Here is a 24,302-nt window from a genome sequence, read left to right as displayed (position 1 = left end):
TAAGAATATCTGGAATATGCGAAAAAATGGAACGGTTAAATAGGCAAAAAGAGAACAACAAAACGGTTATTTTTAAAAATGGAACCAATCTTGCACCCCTTCACCTCGTCGCGAGTATTCGCCAAATATTTCAGAATTTTCACGAATGCTAAATTGAAGAAAATACAATTTAATTTCGTACAATGTGGTACGAATCGTACAATTATATGTTAATGAAAAATCTATATTGATTTTCGTATTTTTCAATAGACTTCTTGGTAAATAACAAAAACCTACCCATGCGGGCAGATCGTTCAATCTGGCCAAAACCACTTCTTTTTCGCTAGATAGAGCTACCAACTTGGCAGCATTTCTTCGCTGGTCACGCGACTGCTTCCAGTGCTCCCGGATGACTGAAAGCACCAATGGGCCTATTAACCATGCTACAGACCATTGCATATATCCAGCGAGGTACACCACTCCGATAAATGAGACCTGCAGTTCAAAGAAAAATGTACAGAGTGAGTAAATGGTTCGTCGTTCAGAATTATTTTATGAAAATTTCGCGTTCACGTTTCACAGCCAATAAGACACGTTGTTTTGTCGTTCGGCTCAATTTTTGGGACATTTTTTGGTAAGAACTATGGCCGAAATTAATAAGTAGAAAAACTATTAAAAAAGTTCAATTCTATTAGCAAATACCACGCGATCTTGAATTAGTATCCAAAAAGTTATTTTCAAATATACATTTTTTAGAAAGTTTCGTTGTTTTAAATAAATTTCTGGAAATAATTCAGGTTTTAATGGTATTGTCAGTGAAAATTCATAACACATGACCGATCGCACTTTTGATTTATAGACTGAAATTTAAAATATTTACAATTTCACTGGAAAATGTTGAATTACGCCTGGATATAACATTTTTTATTTATCTTCTAGTGAGCGTAACGCTAGTTATTATAACCTTCGTTAACGCCTCATTTTTCAACTACAAGCAGACTACGAGCCCTAACAGCGAAATGTTGGGATGATCTATAGTTTTTATAAAAACACTTATAAATCTGGAAAGTTTGATTTTTTGTTTTCTTACGAGCGCACCTTGAAGTGGCTATACCGCACGCATTTGCAGGTTAAAAGTAGCACTTAACGAATTCAAAAATCAATGCAGCTTGTAGCGGAATAAGTTTCAACTATCCTAGAGAGTCAGTAATAATTTTGATAACGCATTAAAGATTTTTCAGACTTAATTATTTAAATTTGAATCAAATGGGTACAAGGGTAGGCCTCAGAAATATCTACACCTATCACCTGTTTACACCTGTTGGGACTAGTTTAGCTTCCTAGATCGCAAGATCTTAACACAAGAATTTTGGCAAAAAATGGTGGTTTCTCTAATTCAATAGGAATATTCACTCTATTTTTACCATAGTTTATTATGTAGAAATGCATGTGGGAGCACATGCAGTATATGCGCTTCTTACAGAAAAATGAAATGCATTTTTAGATACTTTTACATTGAGGTCAAAAACGCCTCTGCACCTCTACTGATGACCCCTGGTTGCCTCCTCCCCGAGTCCGGTGAACGAGCCCCGGAAGAGGGAGAGAAAGGTAGCAGAGGCGCAAGACACAAAAATGGATCTGCAATGGATAAAACCAAGATGTGGCTGGACGTGGGCTTGCCGATGGAATGACGTTTTATAACATCACAGCTTGGCGCTTTGAGGTAAATCGGGAAAGGCCATAGAAGGTCAAAATAAGAAGATGAAGGAACTAAACACTTAAGGATGACCATACACAAATGGATGATGGATATGACAAAGCAACGCGCAGCATCTCAGGAAAAAAACCGCAAATATATTTCCACAAACAATGTTTATTGTCGAAGAAAAAACATTCGTCGTATCAATACAGAAGGATTGGTAATATCACGCTATAAGTTGGAAATTATGAGAAGTTCTGAGAAAAATCTCACGGCAGTTTTTTAACTGTTAAAAAAGTTTTTAACAATCTCTTACTTTCCTTTTTACAGTTTTTTTGAAATATTTACAAAAAATTTAAATTGTAACTGCATCGTACTTACAACTTGCACAAAAGCTTGCTTATCAATTTTTGTTTAGAAGTAAGTACCTATTTGTTATGCCTACTTGGAATTTTACAACTAGCTATATCAGGTACACATATTTATTTAAGAATGATTAAAAATAGATTTTATTGGAAGCCTATTAATAGGGATCGACACAAGACATCAGGATTTTTGCTATTTCAACGTTACTCAGATTGAGCTACCTATCTATACAGGTGAATAACCAGGTACCACCGTTAAAATATCTTTCCACCATATTCAGCTATTTAAGAAATTGCTAAACTAGAAATCAAAAATCTGTAACTGTTAGTACGTCCGTAGAGCTGTAGAAAGAGTTCTACTATAGAAACATTACCAACAAGTATTACTATACAAGGTGTCTCAAATATACCTGTCCACCAAGTATTTTACAACCTCAAAGTTATAAAATGGAGACAGAACTATAAGCTGAACGTAGTCCTCAACTTACGGGGTCGCTCAAAAAATTGTCACAAGCCTCACCCTTTTTTTTTAAGAAAGCCCCTTGTATATTATTACATCTTTGTATGTTGCTATCGTAGAATATGAATTCTATCCAACATTTTCCTCGAATTTGTTATGTTAAGATTTAAAAAGTGACTTTGACCATCCCAAAACATCCAAAGTAACCAATTGAAGTTTGAAAGAGATAGCTGTCATATCTGTCATACATATTGGTTGCAATAGTATTCGACGATAGTACACACTATGGCAATCAATACTCTGATTATTTTTCAAAAAATAATATATATTTAAACCCAACCTAGAATCCTCAATAGTGTCAGTTGTCATATGTCAGTCTTCGATCTTCTAACATCGACTGCTTCATTAAATTCACTCGGATGGAAAACTTCGTTCCTATCATTCCTGTTATTTTTTGCTTAAGACAAGTCGACGTTTAATAGTTAGTAATGAAGTTAACTTAATTCAACTGAATAGTCGGGTCGAATTTGCTAGAGGTAAACGTACTCTTGTCTGTTTTGGCGTTTCCTAATAAAATTAAACCGGGTTAGAGACTGGTGTTTGTGCATTATTTTGCCAAAGGAACTAAAATAGAAAAATTGGCCTACATAAATTTATTTTTATAAACATTTCACATGTCTATTCTTTTTTCCACAAGAAATAAAAAATCCAAAAGAGGATATGGAACATTTACGTTGTCATTTTTTGGAATAAAAAATTAGAACTTTGATATAGTCTGGAATTAGAATTATACTTTCCTGCCTATAGGGTCAAGTGCAATATTCGATTTTTCCATCAAGTGAGTATTAAAACGTTTTTTAATGTAAACAAAATCATTTATCAATGACTCTCATTAATGAATGATGTTAAGTAAGTTGCGATTACTTCAATTTGGTCGATTGTCGCCATGACGACTTACGTCTGCGAATTACAATACTTCATCTCGACAGGTGATCAGTATGTGCCACTTCATGTAGGGGTGTTTGATCTCCAACTGAAGTGCAAACTCACTTAAGTAGAGTGATTTTTAAATTGAAAATCGAAACGTATGTGGTTTTTTGGTTTCTCGCAATGAAATCCAGAAAAAAATATTGTATTTAAAGATATATTTATTAACTAATAATAATGTCAATTTTATTAACGCCTTCGGTACCCTGAAGTACGCTCCTTCGTCAGTCAGTCTCAATTATTAATCACTGTCATGAATAAACTTATTCGTTAAATGGCTATTTTATAACTTACCTTCTTCAGAGTACTAGTTAATATTCCCAATATGCTAAAATCACTAGTTTTTTTCACATCAGTATCAGAAGTTTCCTTGCTAACACTCATTCTGACCAAGTTTCTTATGTCTTCCTCAAATTACGGTTCCTCTCTAACAGAGCGGCAGGTACTTTTCGGGTTATATTTACCAACAAACGAGGATAAAGGTGTAGTTCTAATGAAAGTATCTAAATAGATAAACAACAATATTAATAAGTAATGATGTCACCACTAAAATTGGAGGCCACCACATAACCCAGAAAGCAACCGGCTTTGATCATATGGTACACATACAGTGTGTTTCACAATGGAAGGACGTTCACACTACGCCAAACGCTGACAAAACAAACTTCGATTTTCTTCCACCGTCCACAGAATTGTGTAAATTTGTGTACATGCGCCCAATCTTCCATAGTACAGGCTCAAATGGAGTACTTACGAGGTGGAGGGTGTGTGGCCTAAATGTTTGATCTAAGCAGCTAATTACACATTAGGAATGTTCGGTCTTTGATCAATTATTTAACGTTTCTTTATTAATTTACGGAGGAAAAGTAGCCTAGCATTACCCGGCAATAAAAGCGAAAATAAGTAATACCATTTCAGCGCGGTCTAATTAAAAACCAATTAAACAAACAAAATTGATATCAAGCATTAAATTGACTGTACTTACACCATTAACTTTTTGCCATTAAATATAGATAAGCCATTATACCCTATACCGAATATAATAGAGAATCGCAAGGAGGACCGGTATCTGGATCTTAGAATATACGGAATATCCCTGATCGCTGATAACTTGCCATTAAACGTCGGCTATTGCTGCCTATGTTTCAAATACAAATGCAAAATATAACTGCTAAAATAGAGTTTTTAGCAGATATACTTTACAGAAGTTTTTGTAATTAGAATTTTTTAAATCTGCAAACAGCATTTTGTCCGAAATGTGATCTCTGGTCGCCTGTGATCCCCGTCTGGGCGGTCCTTTTCCGTTAATGGAACGGCTTGCTGGGCTGCCATCAAACTGTCAATTTCCATACATAAGAATTAACTCGAAAAACATGAGCCACTTTACTTCCGATATACGATGGTCAACCTCTTTGCTAATCCTCAATGTAATCTGTCAGTTTTCCACTTGATTCTCCATTGTGATGTCAGCTTTTTTGCTGTGTTCAAAACAGGTTTTGCTAATGCTTTGTGAAACGCTTTAGCACAATGCATGCGCATACGCATTACTTGTGCATTTATAATGTCTAATCTTTTAACATAAATATAACGAGATATAAAAGATGATTCTTTACTCTCGTTATCTCACAATAGTAGAAACAAACGAAATAAAAACGAAAAATTATAAATCTAGCAACACTTTAATAAATTATTGCATTTTCGAAAACATGGCATTATTAACTTTCGAAAGCGGGGGCCTTTTCAAAAAATCAGAAATAAACCGGCCAACATTGACCAACTTCTTCAAATCAACATTTGTGTCTACTCCACAACCGTGCAACATGTAGACCAAATCCTCAGTCGCTACATTACCTGTAGCACCTTTTGCGTATGGGCAACCTCCAAGTCCTGCCACAGAAGCATCTACTACTGTAATACCTCTGTCCAGGGCGGTGCAAATATTAACTAAACCTTGGCCATATGTGTCGTGACAGTGAATTGCCAATTTATCTGGTGAGATAATTTGTAAAACGTCATGTAACATGTTTTCTATCGAGTTCTTAGATCCTACACCTATGGTGTCTCCTAAAGAGAGTTCATAGCAACCATAATTCAGAAGACACTCAGCTACACGACTGACTGCAGCTGGTTTTACATATCCATCATAAGGACAACCTACCACGCAGGACACATAACCACGAACCCTCAAGGTTTGATTTTTTGCAGTGGCTATCACAGTTTTAGCGGCAGCAAGACTTTCCTCTACGGTGCAATTTATGTTTTTTTTAGAGAAGCCTTCAGATGCTGATAAGAAAACAGCGATTTCTTTAGCTCCTACTTTAACCTGGAAAAAACATCATCAAGTTGTGAGATCTGAATGTGTGCACCTAAATACGGAAAATAATGGAATAAACTAAAATAAGACCTCACCGCTGCTTCCAGTCCCTTTAGGTTTGGAACCAATACAGGATACGAAATATCAGGTTTCTTAAGTATTCCTTCGAACACTTTGCTATTATCTGCCATCTGGGGAACCCATTTGGGGCTAACAAAGCTGCAACAATTTTACAAACTTGAGATACATTCAGCATCGGTGAGCCCATCGATTTTGGAGCATTTAACACAGCGTTCCATTTTTTACAGAAACTGCAATTCTAAAATGGCGGTTTCTGTAAAAGTGGTTTTATGAACCTCATGGTTCAATGAAACCTTGAATTGAGCCTTAAACATACAAATGCATGCCTTAGATTAGTTACAATATTCGATTCTTATTACTTTTTCAAATTAGACCGAAATTCTGATCTCATTGTCGCGTGTGGTTACGTATACAAAGCTACTTAAAGTCATCATTTTCACAAAGAGATTTTTTAATTTAACCTAAGCCATAAGAATCTACAGACGATTCATCTCACTTATGAAAATTACTAATTACAAAGGACAAGAAACGACAACGAGACTCAATGTTATGGACACTCAAGAACTGAAGGTTTAAATGTAGATTTTTGAAATTAGTAAGGAAATTTCGAATGCGTCTTAAATTAGAATATTTTCAATTATGTATTTGAAACCAGGGAATAACAACCATTTAAGACTCGGTGTAAGAAAAAATTGCCGACATTACAGCAAAAAAAACCATTGATTTTCTTTGTTGAACGGAAGCCTGTCATATATTAGTATACATATGACGTCATTTTATCGTCAGAGAAAGGATGTGCGCTGGCGCAATCGCCGCATATGTAAGATACAAGATGTCATGGTGACGTCACCTTCTCCGATTTCGTCGTTACGGAGTAATGCCCCCCATTTACGAAAAGGAGGAACAAAAGCAAGATTCGCTTCTTTTAAATCGTTGGAGAATTCTTATTTGGCGCTAGAAGGGAACTTTTGTATAAAAACATGGCCTAAGTAAGCAAATATTTATATTTAAAAATTCGGACATTACATAAAATATCGTTGCTAAAATAGGTATTGTATTGCCCAACATAATGTTGTACACCTAATAGAGAACTGTTCTGTTTGTTAATGGAAGACGAACGTCGAGTGAGTTTCTAAGTTGAATACATAAACAGAAACTAGGATTCATGGCTAATAGGTATATCAAACTACTTACCTGCAGCAAATTTTATGTCATTATAAAATTAAAAAAGAATATTTACTATCGCAATATTCGCGAAAAAATCAACCCGCATTTTGCCTTTTGGAGACGGCTTACATTCACAAGCAGCATATCCTATATCCCACACCCCTATTAGCTTTTAAATACCGCTAAACGTCCCGAAACCCACCAGAAAACTTGTAACATTTAAAATGTCAAATTTGAAAAAAATCGAAATAACAACAACTTTTTGTTTGTGTTAACGCAACGTAAAGTTATCGATTTTGTTTAATCGACTGATTAAAGCAATCGAACGAAATTCATCATTGATCGGAAAATCATCTTGATTTAGAATGGTTTAGTGTCCAGTATGAGAAAATTGTGTTTTTGAAGTCATTTTTCACATTTCGTACATTACTTTTAAATTTCCATTTTATCCCATGAGAAGCCAAGAGAAATCAGAAATACAGTTTGACGCAGTGTAGCTAAGACGATGAAGAAATCGGTGAAGGAGTTAGATATTGGTACCTGAGCACTTCTAAACTAAATCATGCACATACAGCTTCACCAAGATTATTTCTTAATTACCTCGTGACTTCAATAGTTTTAAGTCCAGTTTCTGAGAGTCTATTTATCAAGTCAATTTTTATTTCAGTGGGCACTTGCATCGGCTCATTCTGCAAACCGTCTCTTGGACCTACTTCTACTATTCGAACGCAAGATTTGCTCTGAAAATGGAAAAAATGATTTAAAAAATTGTATTAAATTTTCAAAATTTAAAAAATCCCAAGTGATGCACGCCACTGTTCAACAATCGTCGAATGAAATATATTAATATGCATGCGATTCTATTGTGTACGAATGTAAATTCCGTATCGACATAAGAAGTCGGCTACTGCTGTCGAAATAAATACAGAGAAGCACGCTTTAAAAATGTCGATAAAAGAAGCTAAAAATATAAAAGAAATATTTAGCTGTCAGCAATACCGCAGAGATTTACAGCAGATATTGTTTAGATAATAATATAATAATAATAAATAAAAACATTAATGACGTTAAATATTAATAATATTAATGCATAATGAAATATTAACAACTCGCATAAAAATACAAAGATTAAGTAAAACAGAAGATGCTCCATGTCATTCCTTTCACAATAAATTGTGAAAAATCACAGATATCTGTACATAAAAATAACGTTGCTCCGCTACTGTAACATATAAAATGTTAAAGGCGATATGGTAAACAAAGCTGGAATCAGTGATAAATATGTTGGTACTACTAAAGTTATCTCTTTTGTGGTTATCATCGTATTTTCGTTAACGATTTCATCAGACGATTCAACGTTTTTACCATTAAGCAAAACATTGTGCTGGTTGACTCCGCAACATTCAAAAATGTCCCTTCGAAGTTCTGTACTTTTCAAGCGCATGTTAAGTGAATTAAAGAATGTGAACAGGAGCTATTCGGCGGTTCCCCAATTTCCTGGTGTCCAAACTTCATGGACGCACAAGCTAAACTTTACTGAATCGTCCTCGTTTTCTGCCATACCCACGTACAGAGTCCTGGACAATGAAGGTAAATTAATAGAAGCTGAATCGGAGCCGCAACTCGATGAAGAGACTTTGGTGAAAATGTATACGAACATGAGCGTTTTAAACCTCATGGATAAGATTCTCTATGAATCTCAAAGGCAAGGGAGAATTTCGTTTTACATGACAAGCTATGGAGAAGAAGCAATCCATATTGGAACTGCTGCTGCATTGTTGCATGAAGACCTTGTGTATGGACAATACAGAGAAGCCGGCGTTTTGTTGTATCGAGGATTTTCACTGCAGCAATTTGTGGATCAGTGCTATGGAAATAAAGATGATAAAGGCAAAGGCAGGCAAATGCCTGTTCACTACGGAAGCCGAGAGCATAATTATGTGACTATTTCCAGTCCATTGAGTACTCAAATGCCGCAGGCAGTGGGCTCTGCATATGCCATGAAAGGAACTAATAAGATAGTAATTTGTTACTTTGGTGATGGTAGTGCCTCTGAAGGTGATGCACATGCTGCGTTCAACTTTTCTGCCACCTTAGAATGCCCAGTAATATTCTTTTGTCGAAATAATGGCTTCGCAATATCAACCCCAGTGAAGGAGCAATATAGAGGGGACGGCTTTGCCTTCAAAGGCACTGCATATGGAATGAACACTATACGAGTAGATGGGAATGATGTATTGGCAGTTTACCAAGCTACTAAGCTAGCACGCGATTATGCCTCCCGTGAGAACAAACCAGTATTAATCGAAGCTTTAACATATAGAGTCGGTGATCATTCGACTTCAGATGACAGTTCCAGTTACAGATCTAAAGAGGAAGTATTGTGGTGGACTAATCAGGTGTACCCTTCAAAGAGATACCGACTCTACCTAGAAAACAGAGGTTTGTGGAATGAGGAAAAGGAAAATTCACTAGTCAGAGAAACACAAAAAAGTATCCTGACAGCTTTAAAAGAAGGGGAGAAGAAGAAAAAGCATAAGTGGACTGAAATGTATGGTGACGTTTATAAATTTATGCCGCCCCATGTTAAACAACAACAGGAAGCTATGAAGAGACATTTAGATGCTTATGGAGAGCATTATCCCCTTCATTCATTTGAAAAGTAAAGTGTGAAAAATGCAACAATAATTAGAGAACTGCCTTACTTATGTAAATTTCGATTCCTATGGTACTGTTAGTATAAGAAAAAATGCCTAATTGATGTTAATGTTTGGAACTTGAATTCAGACGTCCACCTCATGTGAATATACCAGTAATGGGCATAAAGTACGCATTACATGGGAGATCTTTTAATGCTAAAAAAGTTTTCATAACACGTATTTCCTTTCCTCTAAGGTTAAAAATAAAGGTACTTTACTTATGAGTCATTTTCATCATTTTCGAATATCTTCCATTTGAAATGAGCGACACAAATTTTATAAACTGATTTTTGAATTTGCAGGAATGCATATACTTTTACCAAGAATAAAACTTTCTGCTAAATTAAAATGGAAAAAGTTCCTATATACCGCATACTTTCTGCCGGTCACTGCATGCATTTATTAATAGGGAAAATAATGTTGGCATTAGTGGAAAAGTACAAATTTAAACTCAAACATAACATAACTAATTTTTACCACTTTTCTACTTAATGGACCTATTTGTCGATATTTCTCTGCAACAAAAAGGAAATCTTTAACACTGAGAAATGATTCAACAAGCAAAAATATTCATAAAGAATTCATTTTCCTCGTAACATGAAAAACAAGAAATTTTTCTTCTTACCAACTCCATCCGAGTGCATACTGTGTAGTATATTGAATGACCCATGTCATCATGGAACACACTTGAATTCTAAAGAGGAAAAACCTAATACCTCTATTAAATGTTCTTTGATCGGATTGGTAGTTTTTGAAAAATTTTATTTTGAAACTTTGATTTTGTATTTTTTATATAATTTTGACCAATCTTAACAATTTTCGTAAAATCTTAGAAACGAAAATCGATTTGGCAGCGCCATTCACGGCATATTAAAAGATAAAACAATGGGAAATGTTCCCTTTTTAACTGATTTTATAATTGTTACTAATTCGGAAGCTGTAGGAGACACACGTATATAAAACACTCTGTATGTGTCTTATGCAATTATGAATGTGCTTTAAAGCGTACGTGCTACGTAATTAGTAGAAGGATAAGGTAATGTATGCTAATTCCTTCAAAGTTTTTGCTCGACTCTAAATTGTTAAAATATAAAATAATAATGTACATAAAGTACCGGAAGTTCCGTATAAATTCCTTAAAAGTTGAAGGAAATATTGTTTTTAATTGTGCTGCGTATAATTGTTGAAATAATAAACATATATACAGGATTATCCATGTAGTAAATAAATGTACTTTTTCATTTTTTTCTTATGGAACCTTATGTAATGACGTTTTTGCGTTCTATTGGAAATTCTGAATATATTTCATATAACAATGTCTACGTCTAAATTCAAGTTTTCGAGAAAAACTACAAAACATTGAAATAACGCTAGAACTATTAATACTTCAAAAATAAAAATTTTAACGTAATATAGTAAACGTTCACACTGTGCCCTATAGATTTTCTAACAGCGGACAAGCCGCAAGTCAAATTTCTCAAGAACGTTTCTTCTCATTAGAGGAGGCATTTGTTGAGGTTCTTGTGTAATTTTGCCTTTTAACTCTACTATATTGTTAAGCTTATTTAACTACATACCATGTTTTAGATAACTTCATAAAAAACTCCTTAGCAGTGAATTAAGGCAATCTAGCAGGACACCCGAAATGCTACTTTGCGTAAATATTTCAATAACTCTTGCATTTATCAAAAATATGTTCAGAATTTCTCAAAGAACTCAAAAATATCATAATATACATAGGGTTCCATAAGAAAAAATTTGAAAGTACGTTTATCTACTATATCGGTAACCCCGTATACATGTTTGTTACGTCAAAAAATGCACAACTAAAACAATATTTGACGTGTTCGAGTATTTTCATGAAAAATATTCCTTAAAATTTTTAAGGAATTTATGCGGGATTTGTAGTCTCTACGTATATCAAAATATATTAAAATTAGATATATTTTGATATTTATTATTGATTATATTTAGATATAAAGTTACTAATTACCTCGCTACCAATATGTGTTATACCGAATTAGTAGAACCTTACTAGTTACTTAAGCTGCATTAATGGCATGCATAGAACAGCTCTGAAGTGCAACATAAAAAATCTGTTTTATAATGGCGCTTATTCCCACCTACATAGCATATAACACATATATAACACGGAAACATATATGTACAAGCGACAGTACGCCGGCCCAGAAAGTTTACAACTTCTTAACTTTCTATGCAGTTCTTATAAATTATGAGCTGCATAAATCCAGATTAAGTACCTTCGCAGACAAATGGCCCGAGTAACTTTCTGAAATAGGTCACTTAATACTTAATATGAACATACATATAAGCTCGAAAGAATGAAATCAAAGAATTATCAAATAAGTACAATATCAAATACGTACGCGAGGAAATGTAATGTTTACGGAGATTCCTTTCAATTTTATCAGACCCCTTTGTAGTATCATATTTTTAGCGGAAAACTCAAAACAATCCACATACGCTGACGACTAGAACAGAAATACTCATGCTTATCATTAGGGTTTTGAATAGTAGTTGGGACAATATCAAAATTTACATCTTTAAAACTGATCAACCTTATTTTTTCTATTCGAACTATTTAAACTAACAGAAAACTGTAGTTCCAAAAAGAAAATATAGCATCGACTCGTATATATATATACATATATATACACATATGTTTATACGTATGTAGAAAATGTAGAAAAGAAATCGTATGTAGAAAAGTTTTTCTATAATATAGTGAACCCCAAGAAATAAGTGACTTAAAATCGCATAGGTACACAATCATTTAGCCATATTAGCATAATATTTAATGAGCCATATTTGCAATTTTATACCGCATCATGGTTCTACCTAATTAGAGAAGGTACAATGTGACACGTTAGCGGTTCGATTTTGCAGGAATATTAAAATTGAATGCACCATGTGGTAGCAGGTGATCAAAAAGATTAATAAATATAAAAAATATCGTGTAGTATTGGTTGCATAAATTGTCTGCTCTGAAAGATGAAGTTTTAGTGCTCGGAACGGTTCAATTAGGTTAATATAGGCTGATGAATTGAGTAGCGAAAAAAGGGCACGACCGTTTTATTAAAGATAAATGTCTGATTTTATATCGACCTTAACATCCTAAAACCACTAAATGACAATTCTGCTCATGGTGATTTCAGTTTGTTTGATGCTAACTTGACATCTAGCGGTGTGACATGACGATAGTCATAACACACATAGTCACATTTGGGGTGTTCCGAATGTGAAGACGGAGCAAGATTTTTTACTTTTTACGATTAGGGATGTGTGATCACTATCGTCATAATTGTTGTAAATTCATGATCAAGATATTTTGTTTACTGCATATATAACTATCAATAATTTTGACATTAACTTACTTTAAATAACCCTTTCCAATGTATAAGCAAAAAACACAAAACAAAATTGTAGTTTTCACAAATATTTCGAAAAGTTTTTCTAACACTGGTGATTTGACCAAATATGTATTATTGAAGATGTGAAACTCCTATGTTGGGGTTCAAAAGATAGTTCTTATGATGTAACAAATAGCTATTTTTTAATAGCAACATAACCAGCACAACTTGTTTTCACATTTTATAGAAATCATCCTAATGTTGAATGAAATATTTTTTGGACACACAGTTATTTAAAAGAACTTAAGATAAAGATAAGTTGCTAATTTCCTTCACTAAATCCATATGATCGAAACTGTCTGCACTGAAAGTAAACTTTTCCAAAAGTTTCAGTTTCTGTTCATCACTTTGCACATAATACAACTGCAATTGGTTGGCCAAACATTGAGCTTCTTTAGGATTCAACACATTTTTGTTATATTCGCCTCTCATTAGAATGATCCCTTTATCATCTCTGAATTCTTTATAATGTGTTATAGTAAGGCACTCTGGAGCATTTTCTTTGTGCACTTGAAAGTACAGAAGTGGTGTAAAATGAACAGCATTGAGTTCAAATTGACACATTATGAACTCATATCCCTGACTTCGAGGCAAGGGAAATAAAAATGTGGGATATTTTGATGATCTTTCTTCTAAGAGTGCAAAATCCTTTGCAGGAATAACAGCTGCAATGCAACCTTCCTTTCCTGAATGATATTTCTCCCATATAACTTCAATTTCTTCCTTAGATTTGTCCTTAATTAGGTCAATTTTCAAGATATCATCCAGTTTTGCTTCATTAGTTTGCCGTAGAGATTTGATCTGATCTTTTGGTTTTAATAATTCAGAATATTGTCGTTCTGTTGGTGGTTCAAATTTCTTTTCGCTATTTTTTGATAAATCCATTACTCGACTTTTAAATTCTTCAGGTGCAGTTTTCTGAGCCTGTGAAATTTTTTCTGCATATTTGCTATAATAAGGATTATCTTTTAAATCTTCTAAGATTTCTTGCATTTTTCTTGGGGTGGTCATTATGTTTTTCTGGGATAATTGTTTAGGTAGTTTGTAAGAGCCTCTGTATAGTAGAACTTTTCGCATTAATGATGTCAGATGCATGTCCTGTGGGGCATTAAGAGGAGCTGAAAGAATACTGAACTAAGTGGAAGTATTGAAAAACCTACTTGCATTCATTAAAGTGGAACAGCCAACAAAACTATTCAGGTTTTAATGATTATTTTTTAGAATTTTGAGTTGCATAACACAAAATGTATTTTTTCACTACTATAAGAAATCTGTCAAACTGTCACTGTCACTTGTAGGTTGGAGTTTTGACTATTGCGTCGACGCTCTCGTCTGTCAGCGTCCATAACATTGGAGTCGTGATACAACTAGTTTATCTTGATTGTGAACTTTTCCCTTGAACCCGGTGTTGTAAAAACTTTTAAGTTATACTATCTCCCTAGATATGACTATGAATTTTTACTGCTTTGTGTCTATTTGCATTACAGCCCTTATAATGTCTGGTACTATAATATTGTTGCTAAGCAACTTTGCCGGTCCTTAATTAGAAATCCCTCGTTCGAAAAACTGCAATCGTTTACATAATTATTCTCTTACTTGAATTAAACATTATTTTCTTACTGAGATAGTGGTACTAATTTTAACCTTAAGGCAATTTGAACTATTGCAAAATCCACTCTTTCCATGTAAATAGTCAAATATTTATAAAGTGTTGGACTAAATCAGAGTGATAAATGTTACAACCCCGTATGTCCTGCGCAGATTGAAATCATGTATTTGCCAGGGTGCTGGCGATGTGGTGACGGTAAGCGACTGCGGCGGCGTGATCTGACACACCGAAAGTACTAATACAAAATTTAACATACCAATATTTACACACATGTTTAAAGTTAAAGCTTCGAAATCTGTTAAAAATTAAATGAGATACAAACTAAAATCAATCAGGTAATTCTTAAATAAGCAAGACTAAATACCATTAAAAAAAAACTTCAAAAATAGCCTTTTTGTAGATAAAATGATTTGCTGAATCCAAAAATGTCCATGAATACAGCGGTGTTCCACTTAAGCGCCAAAAGTTATGTAACTTTCATTCAAACCGACAGTATCGAATCAAACAAAATGGCAACGTTGTCGTATATAAATGCTGCAAATTTCCAACTTTTAGATCAAAAAGCAAAAAAATTAAAGCCGATCTTTATTCAATTAAAGTATTATCTTTTTGTTGTTGCCTCGTATATTAATTCAATTTCATTTGTGCTACTCAATAGGGCCAATGCGACATTATCAAAATCATTCGTTTTAATTGGCAGGCGCTTCTGTTAGTAAAATACAGTAATGTTCGCTTATAACGAACCCGCTTATAACGAACTTTCGGTTATAACGAACTAATCTATGAAGTACGAACTCAAGTACATTTAAACGTATGTTATTTTTGTCATTTATAACGAACCCGCTTACAACGAACTTTCGCTTATAACGAACATTAAATTTTTAGAAGAATAGAAAAACTTTACGGTTATAACGAACTTAACGCGGGATTTTACCGAAGTCCCAAAGAAGAAAAGTAAACAATTCTCGGGGAAAGTCCAAAATCGTTTGAAGCAAATTGCTGACACAAACGACACAGTTGTTCCAGTATATTGATAGCGTTCAAAGAATTCGTTCGTTAAAAAAATCATGAGTTATATCATTAAAAAAAAAAACGTAAAGCTTTAACTTTAAATTGTAAATATGACATTGTTAAACGGTTGCAGAGACATGCCAAACAGAGTGAAATTTGTTCAGAAATGGGATTAAGTAAATCAACGGTAAGAACAATAAAATATGCAATGTTCACAGATATTTTTTTTTGTTATTCCAGTAATTTTCCGGCTTTGTAATAAATTATGTAATTTGAAATAGTATTAATACGAATTAAAATTTGACTATACATATGTAATTTTAGGTTGCAACAATTTGGAAAAATAAAGAAACAATCCTAAAAACCTTCGAAAGTGGACAACATTCAAATGTAAAAAAAATCAAAAAGCCCAATAATTATGAAGTTGACCAAAGACTCTTAAAATGGTTTTCTCAACAAAGAAATAATAACGCAATTGTTAGCGGTGCTATATTACAATCAAAAGCTGAAGATTTTGCAAGTAAGGTGTCCGGAAACCAGGAACCGAAATTTAATAGAAGCTGGATCGAAAGGTTCAAAAGAAGGCATAATATTACGAGTGGAAGAATTGCTGGAGAATCGACTTCAGTTGATATGAACATTGTAGATGACTGGCTGCAAAACAAATGGCCAATAATTAGGTCAAACTTTAAGGATGTGGACATCTTCAATGGAGATGAAACCGGTTTATTCTTCAAGCTTACACCTGATAGAACACTAAAGTTTAAAGGGCAAACCTGTGAAGGTGGAAAGCTTTCCAAAGAAAGAATCACTATATTTGTTGTAGCGAATTTGACAGGATCCTAAAAAAGAAAGTTATTGATAATTGGAAAATCTAAAAACCCTAGATGTTTTAAGAATATTGTACAATTGCCAGTAACTTATAAGTCCAATAAAAGGGCATGGATGAATTCAGAGATTTTTATAAATGCATTATGTGAATGGGATGAAGAATTACGCCGTAAAAAAAGAAAAATCATATTGTTAGTGGATAATTGTCCGGCTCATCCCGATGTTAAAAATTTGATGTGGATTACGTTAGTGTTTATGCCACCAAACACTAGTTCTAAATTACAACCCATGGATCAGGATGTTATCCATAGTCTAAAGAGTCATTATCGACGACTCCTCCTCTCGGAAATGATATCTTGTATGGATAGTGGTAAGGAAAAATTTATTATTACTCTTTTGGATGCAATACGCTTTATTCATATGGCATGGCAAAAGGTGTCAAAGCAAACGATTAGAAATTGTTTTCGACATGCCGGTTTTTTCGAAAATGAGAATTTTGATTCAGATGATGACTTACCATTAGTCAAATGGCTTAAAAAAAATCAATGCAAAAATAAAACCGATATTCAAGAGGATTTTCTTCAAACCAACAACGATTTTCATGAATTTGTTCATGTGGATGACAATCTTGTGAGCGTTGAGTTTTTAGACGATAATGCCATTATTGCGTCTGTGTCTTCTGCATCTGACACTTATGATGATGATGAGGAAGACGAAGATGCAGCATATGAGAATAATGAAATAATATCCGTTCCTACAACCACAGAAGCACTTCGATATGTTTCTAGTATTCGTCAATTTCTTCAATCGCGAAATACTCCACAAAATGTTCTCGATGGAATAGCCCATGTGGAATTACATATAAATGAAATTCATTTCACCACAATAAAACAAACCAAAATTAGCGATTTTTTTCTTTCTAATTCCTAAAAAGTGTTGTTAAATTTAACAAATATGTATTATTTAAATTGGTTACTAGTTGAAGAATGTTACTTGTTGACTTTTTTTAAATATATATGTATGTAAATAAAGTGAGTTATGTATTAATTAAAAAAACAATCATAACACCATTTATTGCTTATAGCGAACTTCGGTTATAACGAACTATTTACTACGGTCCCTTGGAGTTCGTTATAAGCGAACATTACTGTATATCCGTTGCCACCCAGTGCAACAGTATGGTATATCAAATAAAAATAAAGCAGGGGCACGGCCTTCGAGTAAACTATAAATATTTTTCCGTTGACTGACTGTTTATTTAATGAGTCAATCATTAAAGATCTACTTTAAAACTCAATTTTTTAAATGTTTTAATTTCATGCATCACTTTTTTGAAAGCGGTCAATTATACCCAAAGTCAACAAACACTTATATTGTCATCTTACTTGGGACCACCTGTCAGCTTCATCTAATTGAGTTTTAATTTTTGACATTGACAATTCACATACTTCCAGCAATGCTCCTATGATTGTCAGGTTGCGTTTACGCGTTCTCGCTACATTTTGTCTTTCAAATTCGAATGATGAATAATTTTGTTTGCGTTACATCCAGAATTAAGGTTTTGTTCAAGTACCACGATCAATACCTGTAGTCAACAGAATAATGTTGTAACTTATTCGTGTATTAATGGAGGATTAATACGTTTATTTGTTAAACAACTATTACTTTACTAACTACTTAACTTCAATTACTACTAAACTTCAATTTAATTTCCAATCATTTAATAGTGTCATACTTTAAGGTATAAAATATGGCATGACCAGTTTCATTGCCACTTTTCCCAGAAATTACGGTTCGAAACTTAAAAATTGGGCCAAAAAGGGACAAAATTAAGAGCAATTAAACAGAATTAATTGAAAAATACTAAACCGCACCTTACGGCGCCGCTTCTGCGTATATGATATTTACTGTTTTTCTAACATCTTGATGGTATCTTGTTGTATGGTATCCCGAAACGTCGACTCTAGATCAAGGTATTTATTGAAGGCGCACCAATCTATTAGTTGACCGGCTTCTGGACGCGGCTCGGAGAATGACCACAAATTACTCTGGAAAAATGGATGAAAAAAATCACATCATATAAAAAATGTATAACCTGAATTAACCTAAACTACGCGCCCCAAATTTGAAGAGAAGTCTAATATACGTAATTTAAAAAGGCGAAGACATGTTGACGCAATTAGCGGTCACTTGATGACCACTGAATAATGATAAGTAGGTATAAAATTCTTATGGAGCCACGGATAAAGGGATATTATGTAACAGAAATATTGTTTATGAAGAAGTCTTTTCTCAGCTTTCATGTATTAAGGGACAGTGGGTCTAAAAGAATATTCTCCCTTAAGGGCACATACGGTATGACAGCTTAGTCATAACTGAAAAGTTACAGGTCGGCGTAGTTTCGTTTCGACATAAAATTTTCAGAAATGTAAATAAGGGATTAGCCCAAAAACGCCTATCACCCTGATAGTCATCATCTCCAGCTAAAGCTGAGATGTCGCATCGTGCATATGTTTAAAACCAATATATCACCAACGTATCAACAATTTTCGGTTAAGATTAACAAATAGTGTTTCCTGCATGCATGTCATAGTTAAGTTTTATAACATAATTAAATTATGTATCTTTAAATTTGAAATGAAACTTGCCATTATTTTGGTGATTTTTTTCAATAGTTTATACTTAATTACGTCCATACCTTTGTGTTTATAGGAGGCTCATCAGGAGGAGCACAAATATTCCTGTCCAAGAACTGCAAAATTTCGTCGTAAGTAAGTTTACCCTCCTCATCTTTATTCGCGCTGAAATTAATAAAATTTTTACTATAGTATATGATGAAAATCAATAATAAGTTAAAGTGCATGAAATACTGTGTTCACTAATTGTTGACATCAAATGACCACGTACAAATTGTAGAATGGGTTGGTGTTTTTGAACAAATTCGATTTTTGCTTTAATTAATGTCAAGCATTCACTTACACATCTAGTATTTTTTTAAGCAATTCATTATCGAACGGTAATCTAGCTCCTTTTAACACAGTGTAGCACTCTTTCTTGGTTAATTTTCCTGTTTTTAAGTAATCTGCATGCACAAAGTATTCTCGTAGCCTATCCAGATCGTCCCACAAGTACCTTTTTAGCTCAGTTAAAGCTATAGCTCTGAACAAATAATTAAAAATATTTCTTCGTTATTAAATGTTTACAAGAATTCATTGTTTATTTTGCCTTATTTTTTCCCGATCCTCTTTTGGATTACAGCAGCTGGCCGAGAATTCCCTTGCGATGGTAATCATTTCATGTTCAGTGAAGTCTTCATCCATAACGCTGCACAATTTGGCCCTGAAGACATACATACATATTTGCATGTCGAAATAATATCCACTAAACTGAATCCTATGTTAAACGTTCTTACCAAAGTTGAGAATAAGGCATAACCGAAGTTTCTTCGGGAATATTTTCGGCTACAAAGTCTTTGTATATAGGTGCCAGTTTTTCCCTTACATTTTTCATTATTCGCTTTAGATTTGCTTTTGGAAACTAAGTGAGAAAAGATTGAAAAATGCAAATGAAAGTACTTATAGCAAGAATTAGTTATAACCCACTTGCCCACAATTTAGCTCCATGTACCTCATGGCATACTCGTCTGCATCGACAAGAACAAACTTAAATTCGTTGATAATCAAAGTGGCACCTATAAACATGTGTTGAGGGGTGTAGTATAAAGGTGGGGTACTGGAGCTTGATTCCTGATCGGGTAGTTTTACTTGTTTTTTTGCAGCAAATGTCGAGGTGTTGAATCCTAGGGAATAGAAACGTATACATATACAGTCGCTCAAAAAAGTATTCGTACAGCGGAAAAAAAATTCTGTGACCCATAATTTTCGACTGATTTTGTTTAAAATTTGTATAATGAAAAATCAATCCTAAACTCAGTTTAGGTGTTCGAGCAAGTTTTGAAAATTACATTTTTAGAGTGCTTTTCATGGTCTTAAAAAAAACTCCATTTCGAAAACTTCTTGTGCGGTGGAAATTTTTCAGTAGGATTTTAATGATCCTGTAGAAGGGATTTTTCTAAGTATATCCTGAAAATTTTATCAAAGTCGAGCCACAAATAAAGGAGTTGCAGTCTTTTGAAATCCTCAAAAATATTTAAATTTTATTATTTTGCGTGAGAATCGTCACTTTTTGGCGAATTTAAAAAGCTGCAACTCCCTTATTTGTGGTCTGACTTTGATCAAATTTTCAGGATATACGTAGAAAAATCCCCTCTACAGGTTCATTAAAATCCTACTGAAAAATTTCCACCGCACAAGAAGTTTTCGAAATGGAGTTTTTTTTTAAGACCATGAAAAGCACTCTAAAAATTAAATTTTCAAAACTTGCTCGAACACCTAAACTGAGTTTAGGATTGATTTTTCATTATACAAATTTTGAACAAAATCAGTCGAAAATTATGGGTCACAGAATTTTTTTCCCGCTGTACGAATACTTTTTTGAGCGACTGTACATATACTGAGGAAAACAACGCTTTAACTGTGTTTTTTATGATCAAGCAGAAAGTATGCACTTTCTGTCCAATTTTTCTATAAAGGAAAGACATTTGCCGTTAAAGACCGAGAAGCTGATCTAAGGTATTGGTAATGAACAAAACAAGATCAAGGCTCGACTAGTCGTGGTTTTCTTCTCAGTCTTGCAAAGCGAGTATGGTCCTTTCTTGATCTAGAAATACACTTATTTCATATTTTTAGTGTTGCTGATCATAACAAATTAGTAGCGTAGCGTCGTCGCAGAATGATGTCAGGCTTAGATGATTCACTTTTTGTCACTTTTAACTACAAAATTTAGGTATAGATAACCGAGACTTACCAGAATTTCTTTGTCCGATTTCAAATACGGAAATGGTGTCATCTACTAGAAAGTAACTGATGACGAAACATCTAGAGCAGTTTTCAGATATCGTAGATATCATTTTTGCTTTGAAACGTAATATATGGCTATTAAGATCGGTCCTGCAAAAAATTAACCGTTGAAGAGAAGATGGAAGATCGACGATAAGCGAAAGTATTTACTGGGCTTGTAGAAATTAAAATTTTTTTTACCCTGGAAATTTGAAACATATATACTATTATGGTACTAGCTGAGCGGGTCTAGAACTGCTTAAAGACTGATGTGTGAATGTTCTAGTAACTTGCCAATAAGATAATCTGCATGGAAATTGAGAAATTTCCATTTCTCTGCTCTCAATTTGTTGTTTCTATGGAAACATAGGACCTAATACTTCTTTGTACCATCGTTTCTTGCACACCCTGTATATATTTCATTTGCGATTTTCAGAGTGGCCAGGCGAATCACCAAACTGTGACTACTATTTATGAAGAAGCAACAAGAAAATTTTATAACGAAGTTGTGCAATTTGATACATCAGGATCATGGCCAGTTTGCGATCACTGGCGTGCCAGCTTTAGCTTTGAATGAGATATGTAATTTCTTGTCCAATCGGTGGCAGATGTTATATAAGAAAGTACCAATTTATAGATACCTCATCGATATGGCAGTATACGTTTTGTAATGCCGAATAGGAAAAACTTTTTCCTGCTTGGTTTAAATTTAACATTCGGGTCATAATAATGTATTTCCCAAGTTTGATGTATAACATACCATTAACTTTTCCTATTGCTTCAAATAAAGAAACATTTTAATGATCTGGAGGTTGTTTTTAACTTCGGCAGAAAAATATGTTACGATACCTCCCAAACCTTGTCATTCATCCTCTATACACCAAAACACCATTTGCCAGAGATAAGATGAATTAATAATTATTAGTCTTCAGTTACCTGTCATAAAGTAGAAATTTTTTAAAGTCTCTGTGTGGTGCTTTAGGCTCAACAGTAAGGCAATTCTGAGCCGAGTCCTCATAGGATCCAAACCCATTCCAAGGAGGCAATTCTCGTTTTTTGTGTTTGACAGAATAAGCTGAGGCTCTATTTTTGGCTGGTATGGGTATAGGATTGAACTCGCTTATGCCGTATTTGGTTGTATAGTATTCCTTGGTAAACGTGTCACAATCAGTAAGAATCAATTTGCGACCGTAGCAGTGTACAACTCCTAGAAAATTTAAAGAGATCGTTGTCTTCAAAGAATAACTGATGATACCGACTTGCCTCCAATGCTGAGATCTTTTTCAGTATAGTACTCAATATTGTCACGTTCACAAACCAAAGGATCTATAATGTATCGCCTGTTGCTTAATGATGACCCCAATACATTTAAAACTGTATAGTTGACATGGCTTCCTACAGGTGGTAATTCTTTACATCTGCAAGTAGTTTTAAGAATATTTCGTGTAAACCAGAATGAAATTGCTATAAGCTGAAAACCAACTTGTATACTGTTTGATTTCATATCATTTTCCTTCTGGCAAGGAATTATGAATTATACCTTTTAGGCAGTTTTGCTCGTCTTAGGAACATAAATCCAGGTTCTCCTACTGATTCCGACTGAAGCTCTCTAATTGCTATAGTATCATCGGCCAGATAATATCGAAGTTCTAAATAATGCAAGTAACCGTAATCCGTATCTTGGTCGTCCCAATAGGCTTTGAAACGTAATACCTAAGAATTAACGTAAGGAATATTAGCGAATTTTATGTATCAATACAATACCTATTAATGTCAATTAGATGCATAAATTAAATAAAAAATACCCAATTCCTACCTTTCCATCATTTTGCAAAAACTTCCCTAAGGTATCGCTACTTCTCTTGAACTTCTTGGGATGAAATGTATTCCCCTCATTAGAACGAAGTTCTATGTAAGAATCGGTTGGACCAGCTATAGGATCTGGCACCAATATCCCACAACGATTGAGAAAAGTTCTCGTAAATTTATCACAGTTAGTAATCTTGAAAATTCTTCCATGGAACTCAACCTCCCTTCCTATGTTAAAATCGACCAAATCGTAGAAATTTTCATCCATAGGAGGGGGAAACCGGATTCGTTGCCTTGATATTAAAGTACCTTTTTAGAAAAATTTATTTTAAATGTTAATATTTTAGATGAAAACAACAAATACCCTGAGAAATTCCACTATTTTGCACTTTTGGTTCAACCACCTGAATTGTTCCATCTTCCAAAAAATAATATATCTTAACGTTGCGTACTTGAAACGGTGAACCCCGGACTTCTTGCAGGGTTTCTTGGAAAAACGCAGAAAAACACAAAATCTAGGAGGGGAAAGTAATATAAATAAGAACATAGAGCATTGCTTAGAGGGTACTTGTTTGTCAAACTTGATCCAATTCGGAGGTTCCACAGATTGTCCTGTAGAATAGTTAGATTTGAAGTTTTCATATGGAGGCTCAAATATATTGAGCTTTGTGGAAACTTTTTCAATAAGAGTCCTGTTTCCTTTTCCAATAAACCCGCATGTTGGATTTAAATGGAAATTTTGTCTCCCAATCTGACCGATTGAAAACAGCGTTTAATCGAAAAAAAACGAATTAATTTTATGTGCAACTTACATTTGAGTTGAATGTACATCCTGGAAGAAATGGCAGATCCGAACATCGGAGAGACATCATTAAATGGTTAAATTATCAAATGAGAGAAAAAATGAAAGTAAGTGGAAATAAAAATTACTTCGACACTGAACTGAAGTTAGCCAGAAGTTT

The 24,302-nt window shown here is 34.0% G+C and overlaps 5 protein-coding genes and 1 long non-coding RNA gene across 13 annotated transcripts in view; 2 read left to right on the top strand and 4 right to left on the bottom strand.

Annotated features, from left to right (window-relative positions):
• Esyt2 (extended synaptotagmin-like protein 2) overlaps positions 1-4,464 on the bottom strand; it is a 15,123-nt gene extending 10,659 nt beyond the window's left edge. Inside the window, exons 1-3 of one of the 4 annotated variants that reach the window (XM_066283903.1) lie at positions 4,035-4,458; positions 3,785-3,980; positions 277-474 (exon numbers count right to left, since the gene is read on the bottom strand). In XM_066283903.1, the coding sequence (XP_066140000.1) occupies positions 277-474; positions 3,785-3,874 (288 nt within the window). In that variant the 5' untranslated portion in view covers positions 3,875-3,980; positions 4,035-4,458. Of the gene's footprint in view, positions 1-276; positions 475-3,784 lie in introns of all 4 variants that reach the window. The other 3 variants (XM_066283906.1, XM_066283902.1, XM_066283904.1) reach the window with 3 other exon arrangements.
• On the top strand, positions 2,881-22,336 carry LOC136340145 (uncharacterized). Of its 2 annotated transcripts, none has more exons than XR_010732262.1 (3): positions 2,881-3,341; positions 19,346-19,404; positions 21,968-22,336. It is a non-coding gene; the product is annotated as an uncharacterized lncRNA (long non-coding RNA). The 2 variants fall into 2 exon arrangements; XR_010732263.1 differs by lacking the exon at positions 2,881-3,341 and adding an exon at positions 14,607-14,986.
• Positions 5,151-14,456, bottom strand: Hmgcl (hydroxymethylglutaryl-CoA lyase). 4 transcript variants are annotated; one of them, XM_066283939.1, is made up of 5 exons: positions 12,139-12,397; positions 10,229-10,266; positions 7,653-7,792; positions 5,900-6,023; positions 5,151-5,813 (listed from the first exon to the last, which is right to left on the bottom strand). In XM_066283939.1, exons 3-5 carry the CDS (start codon positions 7,730-7,732, stop codon positions 5,178-5,180), a joined length of 840 nt encoding a protein of 279 aa, XP_066140036.1. In that variant the 5' UTR covers positions 7,733-7,792; positions 10,229-10,266; positions 12,139-12,397; the 3' UTR covers positions 5,151-5,177. The 4 variants fall into 4 exon arrangements, with proteins under 4 accessions (XP_066140036.1, XP_066140035.1, XP_066140034.1 ...); XM_066283938.1 differs by lacking the exons at positions 10,229-10,266; positions 12,139-12,397 and adding an exon at positions 14,343-14,456; XM_066283937.1 differs by lacking the exon at positions 10,229-10,266 and having other exon boundaries at positions 12,139-12,395.
• BckdhA (Branched chain keto acid dehydrogenase E1 subunit alpha) lies at positions 8,312-9,975 on the top strand. Its single transcript, XM_066283910.1, has one exon. It carries the CDS (start codon positions 8,462-8,464, stop codon positions 9,716-9,718), a length of 1,257 nt encoding a protein of 418 aa, XP_066140007.1. The 5' UTR covers positions 8,312-8,461; the 3' UTR covers positions 9,719-9,975.
• LOC136340133 (ATP synthase mitochondrial F1 complex assembly factor 1) lies at positions 13,309-14,468 on the bottom strand. Its single transcript, XM_066283945.1, has 2 exons — positions 14,343-14,468; positions 13,309-14,280 (listed from the first exon to the last, which is right to left on the bottom strand). Exons 1-2 carry the CDS (start codon positions 14,346-14,348, stop codon positions 13,426-13,428), a joined length of 861 nt encoding a protein of 286 aa, XP_066140042.1. The 5' UTR covers positions 14,349-14,468; the 3' UTR covers positions 13,309-13,425.
• On the bottom strand, positions 18,368-24,302 carry LOC136340143 (EF-hand domain-containing family member C2-like). The gene is made up of 14 exons (XM_066283964.1): positions 24,153-24,302; positions 23,909-24,091; positions 23,705-23,855; positions 23,348-23,649; positions 23,072-23,244; positions 22,795-22,949; positions 22,468-22,738; positions 21,500-21,642; positions 20,236-20,432; positions 20,046-20,170; positions 19,859-19,972; positions 19,613-19,792; positions 19,332-19,434; positions 18,368-18,681 (listed from the first exon to the last, which is right to left on the bottom strand). The coding sequence occupies exons 1-14, from the start codon at positions 24,210-24,212 to the stop codon at positions 18,538-18,540; spliced, it is 2,301 nt and encodes a 766-aa protein (XP_066140061.1). The 5' UTR covers positions 24,213-24,302; the 3' UTR covers positions 18,368-18,537.

This window comes from Euwallacea fornicatus, chromosome 7 (genome assembly GCF_040115645.1).
Source record: "Euwallacea fornicatus isolate EFF26 chromosome 7, ASM4011564v1, whole genome shotgun sequence".
NCBI classification, from domain to species: Eukaryota; Metazoa; Arthropoda; class Insecta; order Coleoptera; family Curculionidae; genus Euwallacea; species Euwallacea fornicatus.
This window is presented reverse-complemented; position numbering and strand designations above follow the sequence as displayed.